Source organism: Vicia villosa, linkage group LG4, assembly GCF_029867415.1.
Source record: "Vicia villosa cultivar HV-30 ecotype Madison, WI linkage group LG4, Vvil1.0, whole genome shotgun sequence".
Taxonomy (NCBI): Eukaryota; Viridiplantae; Streptophyta; class Magnoliopsida; order Fabales; family Fabaceae; genus Vicia; species Vicia villosa.
Window position 1 is genome coordinate 149,985,790 of NC_081183.1, and position 13,838 is coordinate 149,999,627.

Below are 13,838 nucleotides of genomic sequence, written 5' to 3' on the forward strand. Positions count from 1 at the left end.
GCAAGATAATCACTGACAATGGGTCAAATTTGAATAACAAAATGATGAAGGAGCTTTGTGAAGAATTCAAGATCGAACATCACAACTCATCTCCTTACAGGCCAAAGATGAATGGAGCTGTAGAAGCAGCTAACAAAAACATCAAGAAAATCATTCAGAAGATGGTCATCACTTACAAAGATTGGCATGAAATGCTCCCGTATGCTCTTCATGGTTACCGTACATCAGTACGTACTTCGACTGGAGCGACTCCTTTCTCCCTTGTATATGGCATGGAGGCAGTCCTACCAATAGAGGTTGAGATTCCATCAATGAGAGTCTTGATGGAAGCAAAATTAACAGAAGCCGAGTGGTGTCAAAACAGATTCGATGAATTGAACTTAATCGAAGAAAAGCGCATGACAGCTTTATGCCACGGACAGCTATATCAACAAAGAATGAAGAAAGCTTTCGACAAAAAGGTTCGACCTCGCACAATCAAAGAAGGCGATCTTGTACTCAAAAAGATTCAATCTTTTCTCACAGATTCGAGAGGGAAATGGACTCCCAATTATGACGGCCCCTACGTGGTCAAGAGAGCTTTCTCAGGAGGAGCCTTAATACTCACGACTATGGATGGAGAAGAATTCACCCGTCCTGTGAACGTCGACGCAGTCAAGAAATACTTCGCCTAAATAAACAAAAAAAACAGCTCGCTAAGTTGAAAACTCGCAAAGAGCGGCTTAGGCAAAAAAGAGCGTCTCGATGAATCGAAAACCCGAAAGGGCGATTCAGGCAAAAGTTAGAGACATAAAAATAATAAATAATCAATCCCGGTAAACTTAAAACCCGAAAGGGGTAGTTTACGCAAAAGTTAGGGATATATGGCAAGTAACTGTGTTCAGGACAAACTTGATCATTCAAAAATCCATAGCGGAGTATTCATCAGCAGCAGGTCATCTTCTACGAAGCACGAATACAGCGCAACTCGGAGTGGAAAGGAAAGATAACGGTCGTCACGTTTCATCGTAGCCCTTTTCCCAAAAATTACCAATTTCCAACTTTGTAAATACTCCATGGAATCAAGCATTTGGCTGATTACCATTCCATATATAATAATTTGAGCCTTGTGCTTTTCCTTTGCAATCTAGTCTTATTCAGTTTCTTGAAATGCATTTTAAATTTTAACAGTCATTTTCTTGGAACAAATGTTTTCATAAAATAAAAATGAATTTACTTGCAAAAACAAAGGTGAAATTTCTTTCTAAGGTGTACAAACAATAGGAAGAATGCAAACAGTTGCTCCGAGAACGGTTGAGATTCCGGGAATCAAGTTTTCCCCATGAGGTCGCTTTGCGAACATCTCCCGATGACGGATCTTCACTTCAATTCATATTACTCATTTCGGACAGCGGACAACTGATAACCAGGTATTCCCAACAGAGTTCGAACTACAAGAAGAGGACATCTTCTGATCAACAAGAATTCAAGACGTATCATAGGATTTTACATCCGCGACAACTCTATTCACATTCACTTTACATTTTATAATTGTCATAATACTCATGCATACATTACATCATAACTGCATAGTCAAATTAGGCTTTTAATCATGAGAATGCCCGAGTCATGAGGGCATGAACTTAAGTTTCCCCTGCAAGTCCTGGAGAAACTTTTTCCTTCAAGACAACGATCCATGTAGAGAGAATTCCCCAAGCAAGTCAATAGATGGTAGTCTCCCTCAAAGAGATAGTTTGTTCACTTTTGGAATTCCTCAGCCGAGAATCTCCTGCAGAGCGACATTCGACAGTCTTTCTTCAGATAAGATAGTCTGCTTCACATTCCGGAACTCCCTACAGGTTTGGTATTTCCCCAGCAGGGTCAAGAGGTGCCACTTCTTGTCAAAGGAAAATTCAGAATCTCCCAGCAGATCGACAAATGATTCCCCAGCGGAATCAGCAAATGATAGTCTTCATCCAGAAGATAGTTCAGATTCCCCAGCAAAGTCCGCAAATGGCAGTCTCTTTCAGCAGAAGACAGTTTGCTCACTTTCTATCACAGCAAAGTCAGCAAATGGCAGTCTCTTTCAGCAGAAGACAGTTTGCTCACTTTCTATCACAACAAAGTCCGCAAATGGCAGTCTCTTTCAGTAGAAGACAGTTTGCTCACTTTCTATCACAACAAAGTCCGCAAATGGCAGTCTCTTTCAGCAGAAGACAGTTTGCTCACTTTCTATCACAACAAAGTCCGCGAATGGCAGTCTCTTTCAGCAGAAGACAGTTTGCTCACTTTCTATCATAACAAAGTCAGCAAATGGCAGTCTCTTTCAGCAAAAGACAGTTTGCTCGCTTTCTTTCATGACAGGGTCGACAAATGGCAGTCTCTTTCAGCAGAAGACAGTTTGCTCACTTTCTATCACAACAAAGTCCGCAAATGGCAGTCTCTTTCAGCAGAAGACAGTTTGCTCACTTTCTATCACAACAAAGTCCGCAAATGGCAGTCTCTTTCAGCAGAAGACAGTTTGCTCACTTTCTATCATAACAAAGTCAGCAAATGGCAGTCTCTTTCAGCAAAAGACAGTTTGCTCGCTTTCTTTCATGACAGGGTCGACAAATGGCAGTCTCTTTCAGTAGAAGACAGTTTGCTCCCCTAGCAATTAGCAAATGGCAGTCTTTTCCCAAGAAAAGACAGTTTGTCTGTTAAATACTCAAGAGATCGACAAATGGCAGTTTCTTCAAACAGTTTGTCTGTTTCTGGGATGTTTAACTCCCCACAGAGTCGATGAATGGCAGTTTTCCTCTTAGGGAAACAGTTCGTTGATTCCCCAGGCATCAGTTGACGAATAGCAGTTTTCACCCCGAAAACAGTTCGTCCGCCTTCAAACAAAGTCATTAGCCCCTCAAAAGATCATGAGGCCATATGACATTCTTTCAAAGACGTCAAGTCAAAAGGGAAGATGGTGAAGTTTCTTTACAGCCGTCAAATGGCATCTTATCTCCAAGCGCTGATAAGAAGTTTGACGAGGAAACAAACCTTTGAAGTTTCTTTACAGCCGTCAAATGGCATCTTATCTCCAAGCGCTGATAAGAAGTTTGACGAGGAAACAAACCTTTGAAGTTTCTTTACTACCGTCAAGTGGCATCTTATCTCCAAACGCTGATAAGAAGTTTGACGAGGAAACAAACCTTTGAAGTTTCTTTATTTACCATCAAATGGCGTCTCGTCTCCAAGTGCTGATGAGAAGTTTGATGAGGAAACAAACCTTTGGAGATTTTCTCTTTATCTGAGATATCGTCCAAACGCAACTGAGACCAGTTTCGAGATATGGACATCCGAAACGAGGAGAGGTTGTTTACCTTTTTCTAAGTATCAGCACTTAGTTAAAGAAGATGGATTGCGCATCCTACATTGCCATCCATTCACCAGAATCCACATCAAGTATTTCTGCAGGAGTTTGTCTCCTCATCCCCCGCCAAGTGCGAAAACGGGATCAAGTCATGCAAAGATTTTATCAATTACAACATCTCAGGAGCGCCCAAAATTCGGGCATTCTTTGATATTTAAGTCTCTTTTACGCAGGAGAGATCGAGATCTCAATCTCTCTCCCTCCGGATAAAAGAAACTTAAATAGGGGCATCTGTCATACCCTAATTTTTGACCCCCCTGAGATGGCATATCTTCAGGATTTTTCATCAGGTCAAGACAAGTTCCCAGAGCAGTCATTTCTCCATCTGGTACCTAATCGAGGATGCTCAAAGACAAGAAAGCTCAGGCAAAGGATCAATCAATACAAAGACTAGTCTCTAATACAATCATGGGGCTCAAAAACTTCACTTTTCTCATCTATGATTGATTAGACATCCAGTCATCTGAGTACAGGTTTACTCAGGTCACCAGACTAGGGTTTTGAGCCTATCAAGGACTAAAATCAGGGATCACTTTTGGGAAACCCTAAAAAGCCCCAGGGAACCATTCAAAGACATCAATCATCTTCAAATAACTCATATGACAGGATCTACTGGACATCACACTTCAATTCAAAGTCTACAGTCATTATTTTCACATGGTCGACAAATTAGGGTTTTGACCTAATTCACCAAGATAGTTGACTTCTGATCAGGGCATGAATCCAAAACTCAAGACATGATTCAAGGATCTCTACTACCTCAATATAATCCATTTATATCATCCATTTGGGGAGAAGATCTTATTTCTACACAAAAGCCCAAAAATTCACTTTGTCAGGAAAAAGTCAACTGTGAAGGATCATCATTGACTTTTAATGTTTTTGGTCAAAAAATGACTTTCAAAGATCAATATCATCAATATATGGATGTCAAAGTCATTTGGCCAAAGAAATTCAAAGAAATTCATCAAAGAGCGAAAAGTCGGGAATTAGGGTTTTTGAAGGCATGGTGAGAACTCAAAATTTCACCTACACAACTCAAAAAACTTCCAACATGAAAGTTGTAGATCTTGCAAAATAAAACAACATCTTACAAAGGAACTTTTTTCAAAAGATCAACCATTTATGAAGTTTTGGAAATTTTGAAGTTTAGGTCATAAACACTTAGAAATTTTTCTAAGTGTTTTAACCTAGTTTTCATCCAACTTTGGGCTCATTTTTCACAAATTTCCCAAATGATTCTGAAGAAGACATAAACTAATGATTTAAAGTAGATGTTTAGGGCTTTCCAAATTGTGTTCAACCTTCTCCAAATTCAATTTGAGCTAGGAGTTATGCTTGTTCAAAGTTGGCCTCATGAAGTGAAATTATAGGTCATGGACACTTTTGGACTTTGCAAATTTTGTGCAAATAACCTCTCTTATGGATGCTACACGACCCATAACACATCTGAAAACATGCCATGCATTCATTTTCACCATGCCATAAGAATTGAAGAAGATTCTAAAAACAAGAACATGTGATTATGTAATGATTACATTTGTGAATTTATGGCAAATTGATGAATCACCCAAGGAATCTTCTCACCAACCAATTAGAGCTCACTTTGCATCTGAATTGTCCCCTAAGATCAGATAGAATCAATGGGTAGGGGAGGTGGCTCGAAAATGCAATGATCACACTTGGATATTCTTTGAAATTTCTTCATGGCTAAGAAACCAAACTTGCTTCACTAAGCAAGCTCACTCTCTCATTCAGTACTGAGACATTTGCCTATAAATAGGAGAGCACAATTCAGTAGAAAAACACACCAAAGCAACCATATTACTTGCTTTCTCTTTCTCTTCTCTTGTTCATTGTTTTTCAAAGTTCTTTGGCAAGAAGAATCGATTTCTTCAAACCAGAGCTTATCTTTGGGAAGTGAGCATTCTAACATCTCAAGGGAGGTCATTTGAGGTGATCCAAGCACCTGGATCACTTCTGTAGGTGGAGGAACACCATTGTTGCTCTCACTTTGGAGCATCTGCAGTTGGAGGTCCATGGAGTGATTCAGAAGGTTTCAAGGCAAGCCAATCATCCAGACACACTCCTCAGGTCATAGTGAAGCTAACCAGATGGCTGCAGCTCATCTGTAACTCGAGAATCAACACCCTCCATGTTCACTTGAAGCTCAAATCGAGGGAGGTCCATAGAACAATTCAGAAGGATTCAGGCTACAATAAGCATCCAGTTAGCATCATTGAGTCTCAGGGAAGCTATTGAGATCATTCATTCAAGCCCAGGTGTCCTCAATCATCCTCACGACCTCCATTTTCAGAGGTAAGTTTCTGAACTTCACCTCTCTAATTTAAGTACTCTTTGTGAAATAGCTCGATTCTATCTTGTTCAGCATCATCAGAGGATTGAAAACCCTCTATCATCATCCATTTATCTTTCAGTATAGTCATTTAATTTAATTTTGAAATTTTAGGGTTCTTCACGATTTCTGGTAAATTAGTTAGATGTAGATAATATTAGTTCATGTTAGTTACATATTTAGAATCGTGAGTGAATTTAGAGCAAGTTTCATGTTTACATCATGGCAAATGGTTGAGAAACGAGTGAGTTCAGAAATTCAAATTCATGGAGCTTGAGGTTGAAGACGAAGATGGTGGTGGCGCGCAATTTTCAAACTCAGGTCTAAGTTTATTTTATTTTGATTGATACCTGTTTCATTAACGACTAAAACGTGATAGCCCAGTGGTAGAGAGTGTTTGTGTGTTGCGCGTGCCCAAGGTCTGGGGTTCGAATCCCCCTCGCCCCAGACCTTTTGATTTTATTTCTTTTTTACTTCTATGCATTTGAGTAATATATGAATTGCAATGGAACCATGCATATGACACCAAGCGCGCGTTGGCTCAGTGGTGTTGTTTTGGGCTGGTAATACAAAGGGCGTGAGTTCAAACCTGGTTGGCGACAAAACCATATTTTTTACCACTTTTCCCATTTAACTCCTTCACAACTTTAACAAATTATTTAACCTATCAAAATAAATCATTTTCACTTCATTTTTCACACACTTGTCATTTAATATATCTATTTTATGAATAATCAAAAAAATCATAAAAATATTATTTATTTCATATATTTTTATTAGGTTTAAAGTAGTATGATTTAAGTGTTATATTAAAATGTTTTAAATACATATATTCATTTTGTTTTAACTTAATTACTTTGTGAATAATTTTATGATAAAACCCTAATTGATTAGGTCTTAATTAAGTAAAATCTTTATTTTTACTTTAATTAAGTTGACTTTTGTCAATTCTTAAAACTGTTTTCAATCTCTGATTAAATAAAATGATTAAGGTTTTCAAACAACAAAACCTTGTATCATTCAAAATCATTTTCAAATTGCTCTCATAACCAGTACTGTAAAGTACTGGGCCTCTAATAGAGTGTAAGTCCCAAAAACCCTCTCTTCTTAGCTTGTTTTCAAAACTGTATTTTCAAAATCTTCTTTCTGTTTTCAAAACATTCTTCTGGTATTTGAAGGGCATTATTCCCGGTGAAACTCTTCAGATACCTATGTGACCTTTGTCCATCTTCACTTCTTCTGTTTTCAAAAACCATTAACTGTTTATCATATATATTCAACTGCTATCAACAAAACAACAAAAATACTGTTGAGGCTCTGTACATACTTCTGCAATGGCCTCCACTCCATCCAGGTTAGGCTTTACAAGCTTTCAATTTACAGTCTTTGTTTAAATTATTGTCAAATATAAACTGTGCATATATTAGTTTAGAACTACGTTTGAGTATAAACCTTAGGACAGCTAAACTATATATATATATTAGGAATATGACCTAGGATTGAGAATGTCTTCCCGGTGAAGGCTCTTTCCTAATTAGAGATCTGTAGTTCAAACCCCCAAGATGAATTATTCCCGGTGAAACATCTTGGCAAAAACCTTAGAATCCAAATAATAGGACACATCCACCCAAAGAGGAATTATTCCCGGTGAAACCTCTTACCCATTTGCTTAGAGCCAAAATAAGTTCAAAACTACATAGCTTTCTCTTGTGCTATAACAAGGACCCTCGATTAGCCTCCTCTTGGGCTTTGTACAAGGACCCACAGGCTTCTTAAAAGCATTTCCAGCTTCCTCTTGAGCTTGTATACAAGGACCCATCAGGTTTCTTATAAACATAGGAACAGGTCTTTAGTCACCTTTTTAGCCTACCCTGGTGAGTTTCTTCCAATTTAAACCAGACCTTAAACAAGCTAAGTTTGTCTCAATTTCACATTGAGTACATTTTTGGAATGAGAGACATGGACAGTCTCTGTCACCCTTATCTTCATCAATCTTCCTTAGCAGAGTCTAGGATCCATGTTTGGTCATCCTCAGCATTGAGTCAGCCTTCATCTTGGGCTTTAAACAAGAAGTCTCCATTAGATAATCTTTCTGCCTTTCATTTTAACAAAACCCCTGGAAAGGGTTAGCCTCCAAAGTCAATTAATGTCAAATAATAAAGATTCATTTCTCTTAGGAGATAATTTCCCCAAAAGAGTCAAAACCCCTGGAAAGGGTCAGCCTCCAAAAAACATGATAAAGTCAGTCTTTTAACAGACAAATTCACCAGCTGAGTCAAAATCCCTGGAAAGGGTTAGCTTCCAAAGAAAAAGAGTCTTTTAATAAATAAAACCTCCTCAGTAGATTTAAAACCAACAAAAACAGTTAGCCTCAACCTTGGGCTTCATACAAGGCACCCAAACAATAAAACTCCCCTGTCAAGAGTCAGCCTCAACCTTGGGCATTGTACAAGGCAGATAATAGAGTCTCCCCAGTAAGTCCTTCATCACTCAGTAGCCACAACCTTGGGCTTTGTACAAGGCAGATAAACCATATCTTTCCTGTGTCAAAGATTCCTAACACTTGGGATCTTTCCCCATATAGTCATCCATACTTAATTCATTTAAGAGTCCGCCACAACCTTGGGCTTTGTACAAGGAAGAAAATAATGTTTTCCCTAGCTAGAATTAGCCACAACCTTGGGCTTTGTACAAGGCACATAAAATAGAGTCATTCGTTCAATTATCCTCAACAGTTAGCCACAACCTTGGGCTTTGTACAAGGCACATAAATAGAGTCTCCCTAAGTAGAGTCAGCCTCAATTCTGGGCTTTGTACAGAACACAAAAATACCCTGTAATTAATCCCCAGTGGAGTCATCTCCCAGAGTCAATAATATTAATTAATCAATCAAAAAGCCTCAAGCTTGGGCCTCATACAAGCCAGCTAAAGTCAAATCTTTTATACAGTAGATAGACATAGCTTATCTCTATAGAGAGATATTTTTACTACTCTACCACATTCAAACAAACAAACATTTCAATTTCAATTTCAATCAAAGTCTCCCATTTAGGACTCTGAAAGACATGCTCTGGCACATCCCCAGACTTGTACACTTTCCCTAATTTGGACGAGCAACTTTCTTTCATTTAAGAGGCATCTGACTGGCATACTTGCACACACAAGTAAGGTCCCCCTCTTGAATGAAATGAATCCAGTTATTCTGTCACTCCTTCAAAATGTTTGTGGTAGAATAGTATAAATACCTCTCTGTAGAGATGATTTCATGTCTCTTTACTGTAAACAGAGATTTAATTCCAAGCTTCAACCTTGAGCTTCAAGCAAGGCACCAAAAAACATTAATTTCCCTAGTTAGTTCCCCGAACTACATTAAGCTCTGACTTCCACTAGGGATATGTAGGCATGAGGTTCACAAGGAATCTCAGCGAGCTAATAAAATACCAAAAATAGTCAGTCTGTCTATCTGTCTGTCTTTCTTTAAACAATTCAATTCCTTCTCCTAACACAAAGGAGAAACTTTCCCAATCATTAGCAGCAAACACAAACACAATGACACAGAGAAGGTTCCTGTAGAGTACTACAGATATGTAGGGTGTTTAAACACTTCCCTATGTATAACCGACCTCCCGGACTCCAGAATTTCTAGTCTAGGTGTAAATCCCCACACTTAGCAAACTCCTAGGGTTTAGTTGAGATCTTTTTTTCCCTTTCCTACTCGTAGGACAAATAAGAAAGTTCGTGTGATATCGTAGGAAGAACTGAAATAAAATTCATCCCACCACGGGCGCATTCTCCTTCCAAATTTCGCGTGAAGGGTTTAGCGTGCCGTCCTCCCAAGTGAAACGGGGAGGTAAAAGAAAACGACACCACAGTATCGCAGTGGAAAGCGCCGAAGTCCGCGTCGGAGATTCGTAGTTTTCTAGGTCTTGCGGATTACTACAGGAAGTTTATTGAAGGATTTTTGAAGTTAGCATTGTCGTTAACTAAGTTGACTAGAAAGGGGCAAGCGTTTATTTGGGATTCCAAGTGTGAAGAAGGATTCCAAGAGTTGAAGAAGAGGTTGACTAGTGCTCCGATCTTGATTTTGCCGAATCTGACGGAATCTTTTGTGGTTTATTGTGATGCTTCGTTGATGGAATTGGGAGGTGTATTAATGCAGAATCAAGAGGTTGTAGCTTTTGCGTTGAGACAACTCAAAGTGCATGAAAGGAATTATCCGACTCATGATTTAGAATTGGCAGCGGTAGTCTTTGGATTGAAATTATGGAGACATTATCTGTATGGTTCGAGGTTTGAAGTATTTAGTGATCAAAAGAGTCTAAAGTATCTCTTTGATTAGAAAGAGCTTAATATGAGATAAAGAATATGGTTAGAGTTTCTTAAAGATTATGATTTTGGGCTGAATTACCATCCATGTAAAGTGAATATCGTTGCTGATGCATTGAGTAGGAATTCCTTACATATTTCTACGCTAATGGTGCGGGAATTGAATTTAATTGAACAATTCCGAGATTTAAGTTTGGTATGTGAAAGTACTCCTAATAGTATTAAATTGGGTATGCTAAAGCTGACGAGTGGTATCCTTGATGAGGTTAGAGAAGGTCAGAAAGCTGATGTGGATTTGGTTGATAAATTGACTTTAATTAACCAAGGAAAAGGATGTGATTTCAGGATTGATGAGAATGGTATAATGAGGTTTGGTGATCGAGTTTGTGTTCCTGATGTTGCCGAGTTGAGAAAAAACATTCTTGAAGAAGGACATCGTAGTGGATTGAGTATTCATCCAGGTGCTACCAAGATGTATCATGATTTGAAGAAGTTATTTTGGTGTCCTGGAATGAAGAAAGAGATTGCTAAATTTGTCTACTCTTGTTTGACTTTCCAGAAGTCGGAAATTGAACATCAGAAGCTATATGGTGCTATGCAACCGTTGTTTATTCCGAAATGGAAGTGGGATAACATATCTATGGATTTTGTTTCTGGTTTGCCGAGGACGGTTAAGAATTGTGAAGCTATCTGGGTTATTGTTGATAGATTGACGAAGTCTGCTCACTTTATACCGATGAGAATGGATTATTCAATGGAGAAGTTAGCTCAATTGTATATTGAGAAGATAGTGAGTTTACATGGTATTCCTACGAGTATTGTGTCGGATAGAGATCCAAGGTTTACATCGAGATTCTAGGAAGGTTTGCAGAAAGTGTTGGGTACTAAGTTGAGATTGAGTTCTGCTTATCATCCGCAGACTGATGGTCAGACGGAGAGAACGATTCAATCGTTGGAAGATTTATTGCGTGCTTGTGTGTTGGAAAAAGGTGGTGCGTGGGATAGTTATTTACCTTTTATTGAATTTACCTAAAATAACATTTTTCATTCGAGCATTGGTATGGCTCCGTTTGAAGCTTTGTATAGTAGAAGATGTAGGACGCCATTATATTGGTATGAATCCGGTGAGAGTGCGGTAATTGGACCAGAGATTGTTCAAGAGACGACAGAAAAGATTAAAGTGATTCAGGAGAAGATGAAAGCTTCTCAGAGTCGTCCGAAGAGCTATCACGATAAGAGACTTAGAACATTTGAATTTCAAGAAGGAGATCATGTGTTTCTGAGAGTGACTCCTACGACGGGTGTTGGTCGAGCGCTGAAGTCAAGGAAGTTGACACCGTGTTTTATTGGTCCGTTTCAAATTATTGGAAGAGTAGGAGAAGTGGCTTATCGTGTTGCTTTACCACCGACGCTTGCGAATTTGCATGATGTATTTCATGTGTCTCAACTGAGGAAATACATTGTGGATCCGTCTCATGTGATCCAAGTGGATGATGTGCAGGTAAAAGACTACACGTGGGGATGCAGATAGTTGTTACAATTACTTGAAGGCATTTGATTTTATATTTATTTTGCACTAGATGAAAGAAATCATGGGAATAACTGATATGCTTTGTCAAGCTTTACAAAAAAAACCAAGATGTAGTTAATGCAATGAACTTGGTTCGTTCAACAAAACATCTTATTCAAGGTTTGAGAGAAAATGGTTGGGATATATTGTTTACTAACGTGATATCTTTTTGTGAAAAGCATGGTATTGAGATTCCTGATCTTAATGATGTTCATTCAACAACAAGATTTGGATGCTCCCGCCTTGAAGAGAATCAAGTCACAATTCAACATTGCTTTAAAGTTGAAATCTTTTTCACTACTATTGACAAACAGTTACAGGAGTTGAATAGCAGATTCAGTGAGCAAACAATGAATTTGTCAACTCTTTCTTGTTCTCTGTCTCCTAAGGATGGATATAAAGCTTTTAGCATTGATACTATTTGTTCTTTAGTTGAAAAATATTATCCTATGGATTTTAGTGATCAATAGAAGAATAATTTGCAATTTCAACTCCAACATTTTCTATTTGTTACTCGTCAAGCATCAAACTTGAATAATTTATCAACTATTCAAGAACTACGTTCATGTTTAGTTGCATCTGGACAGGTTGAAACGTACTTCTTGATTGATAGACTACTCCGTCTTATCATGACTCTTCCCGTTTCTACGGCCACAACTGAGAGATCTTTTTCAGCAATGAAAATTATTAAGACTAAGTTGAGAAACAAGATGGATGATGGGTTTCTTGGAGATAGCATGACGGTATATATTGAAGGGGAGATTAGTGCAAGCATTAGTTCTGAGTCAATTACTGACGATTTCAAGTCACTCGGAACGCGTAAGGCATTACTTTAAGGTGATTTTAAGTCATGTAATTTAATTTTTTTATTAATTAACTTTATATTTATTTTAACATTAATGTTTTATTTAAAATATTATTTATATTTTATTTATAATCTTTATTTTATGTTAACGGCCCTCCCAAATTTTTTTATCTATAACTTTCACTCATATTAAATAACTAAATAATCATATATATATATATATATATATATATATATATATATATATATATATATATATATATATATATATATATATATATATTAAATTTAATTAAGTAAAATATCTTATATATTATATACTATATACTCCTTCCATCTTATAATAGATATATTTTTTTTATTTGTCTCAAATTATTTATCCCTTTAAAATACCAATGTAATATTTATTATTTACTTTCATTAACTTACTCTTATTTATTGTATTTTCAATTATGTAACTATTCCACAATTTATTATTAATAAGATTATTTTAATAAATAAAATTCATTTTCTCAATAAAGTCAAAACAATTAATCATTATCTTAAAAAGTGTGAAAATTTCAAAGAAGACACCTATTGTGAGACGGAGAGAGTAACAATTATCAAATGATGATATTCTTGAAAAATACTAGAGCCTGGTTCTTTAATTATGATACTCCCTCATTTCCTTTTTAATTGTCATATTTTGACTTTTTACACATATCAAGAAAACTAATAATGGTTGTTACTTTTTAAGCTATAATTTTTGGAATTTTGACCCATATGCCACCTTTGAGAAAATAAATTCTTCAATTGCCACCCTCTCAAAATATAATCTCAATATGCTATTTTTTAGGTGTTTTTTTTTAATAAAATAAAAACCTCTTCAGGTGGCCGCCATATTGAATGGATGTTTTTTATTTTTTTTTTCATTTTTTGTTATTTTTAATTGTTTTAAAAATACATTTTAAATATAATAAATTATAATTAATTAATTAATAATTAAATAATGCATTTAAAAATATTGAAAATAGTAAAAAAAATAAAAAAAAATTAATTTTAATTGGCTAAGAAAAATGAAAATATATTAATTTAATAATTTTTGTATTACCAGGACAAAAAGTCGATTTTGTAAACTAAAAGTCAGTCATGGACATGCTTAATGAAGAGCATGCGGAACATCTAAGAGTGGTATTGGAATTGTTAAAAGAGAAGAAACTTTATACGAAGTTGTTGAAGTGTGAGTTCTAGTTAGAGGAAGTAAGTTCTCTTGGTCATGTGATTTCCAATAATGGCGTTGTCGTAGATCCTACGAAGGTTGAAGCGGTATCGCAGTGGAAAGCGCCGAAGTCCGCGTCGGAGATTTGTAGTTTTCTAGGTCTTGCGGATTACTACAGGAAGTTTATTGAAGGATTTT

The 13,838-nt window shown here is 36.8% G+C and overlaps 1 protein-coding gene across 1 annotated transcript; it reads left to right on the forward strand.

Annotated features, from left to right (window-relative positions):
• The first annotated feature begins 11,720 nt into the window (after nt 1–11,720).
• Nucleotides 11,721–12,473, forward strand: LOC131598065 (uncharacterized). Its single transcript, XM_058870703.1, has 2 exons — nt 11,721–12,068; nt 12,225–12,473. The coding sequence occupies exons 1-2, from the start codon at nt 11,721–11,723 to the stop codon at nt 12,471–12,473; spliced, it is 597 nt and encodes a 198-aa protein (XP_058726686.1).
• The last annotated feature ends 1,365 nt before the right edge of the window (nt 12,474–13,838 follow it).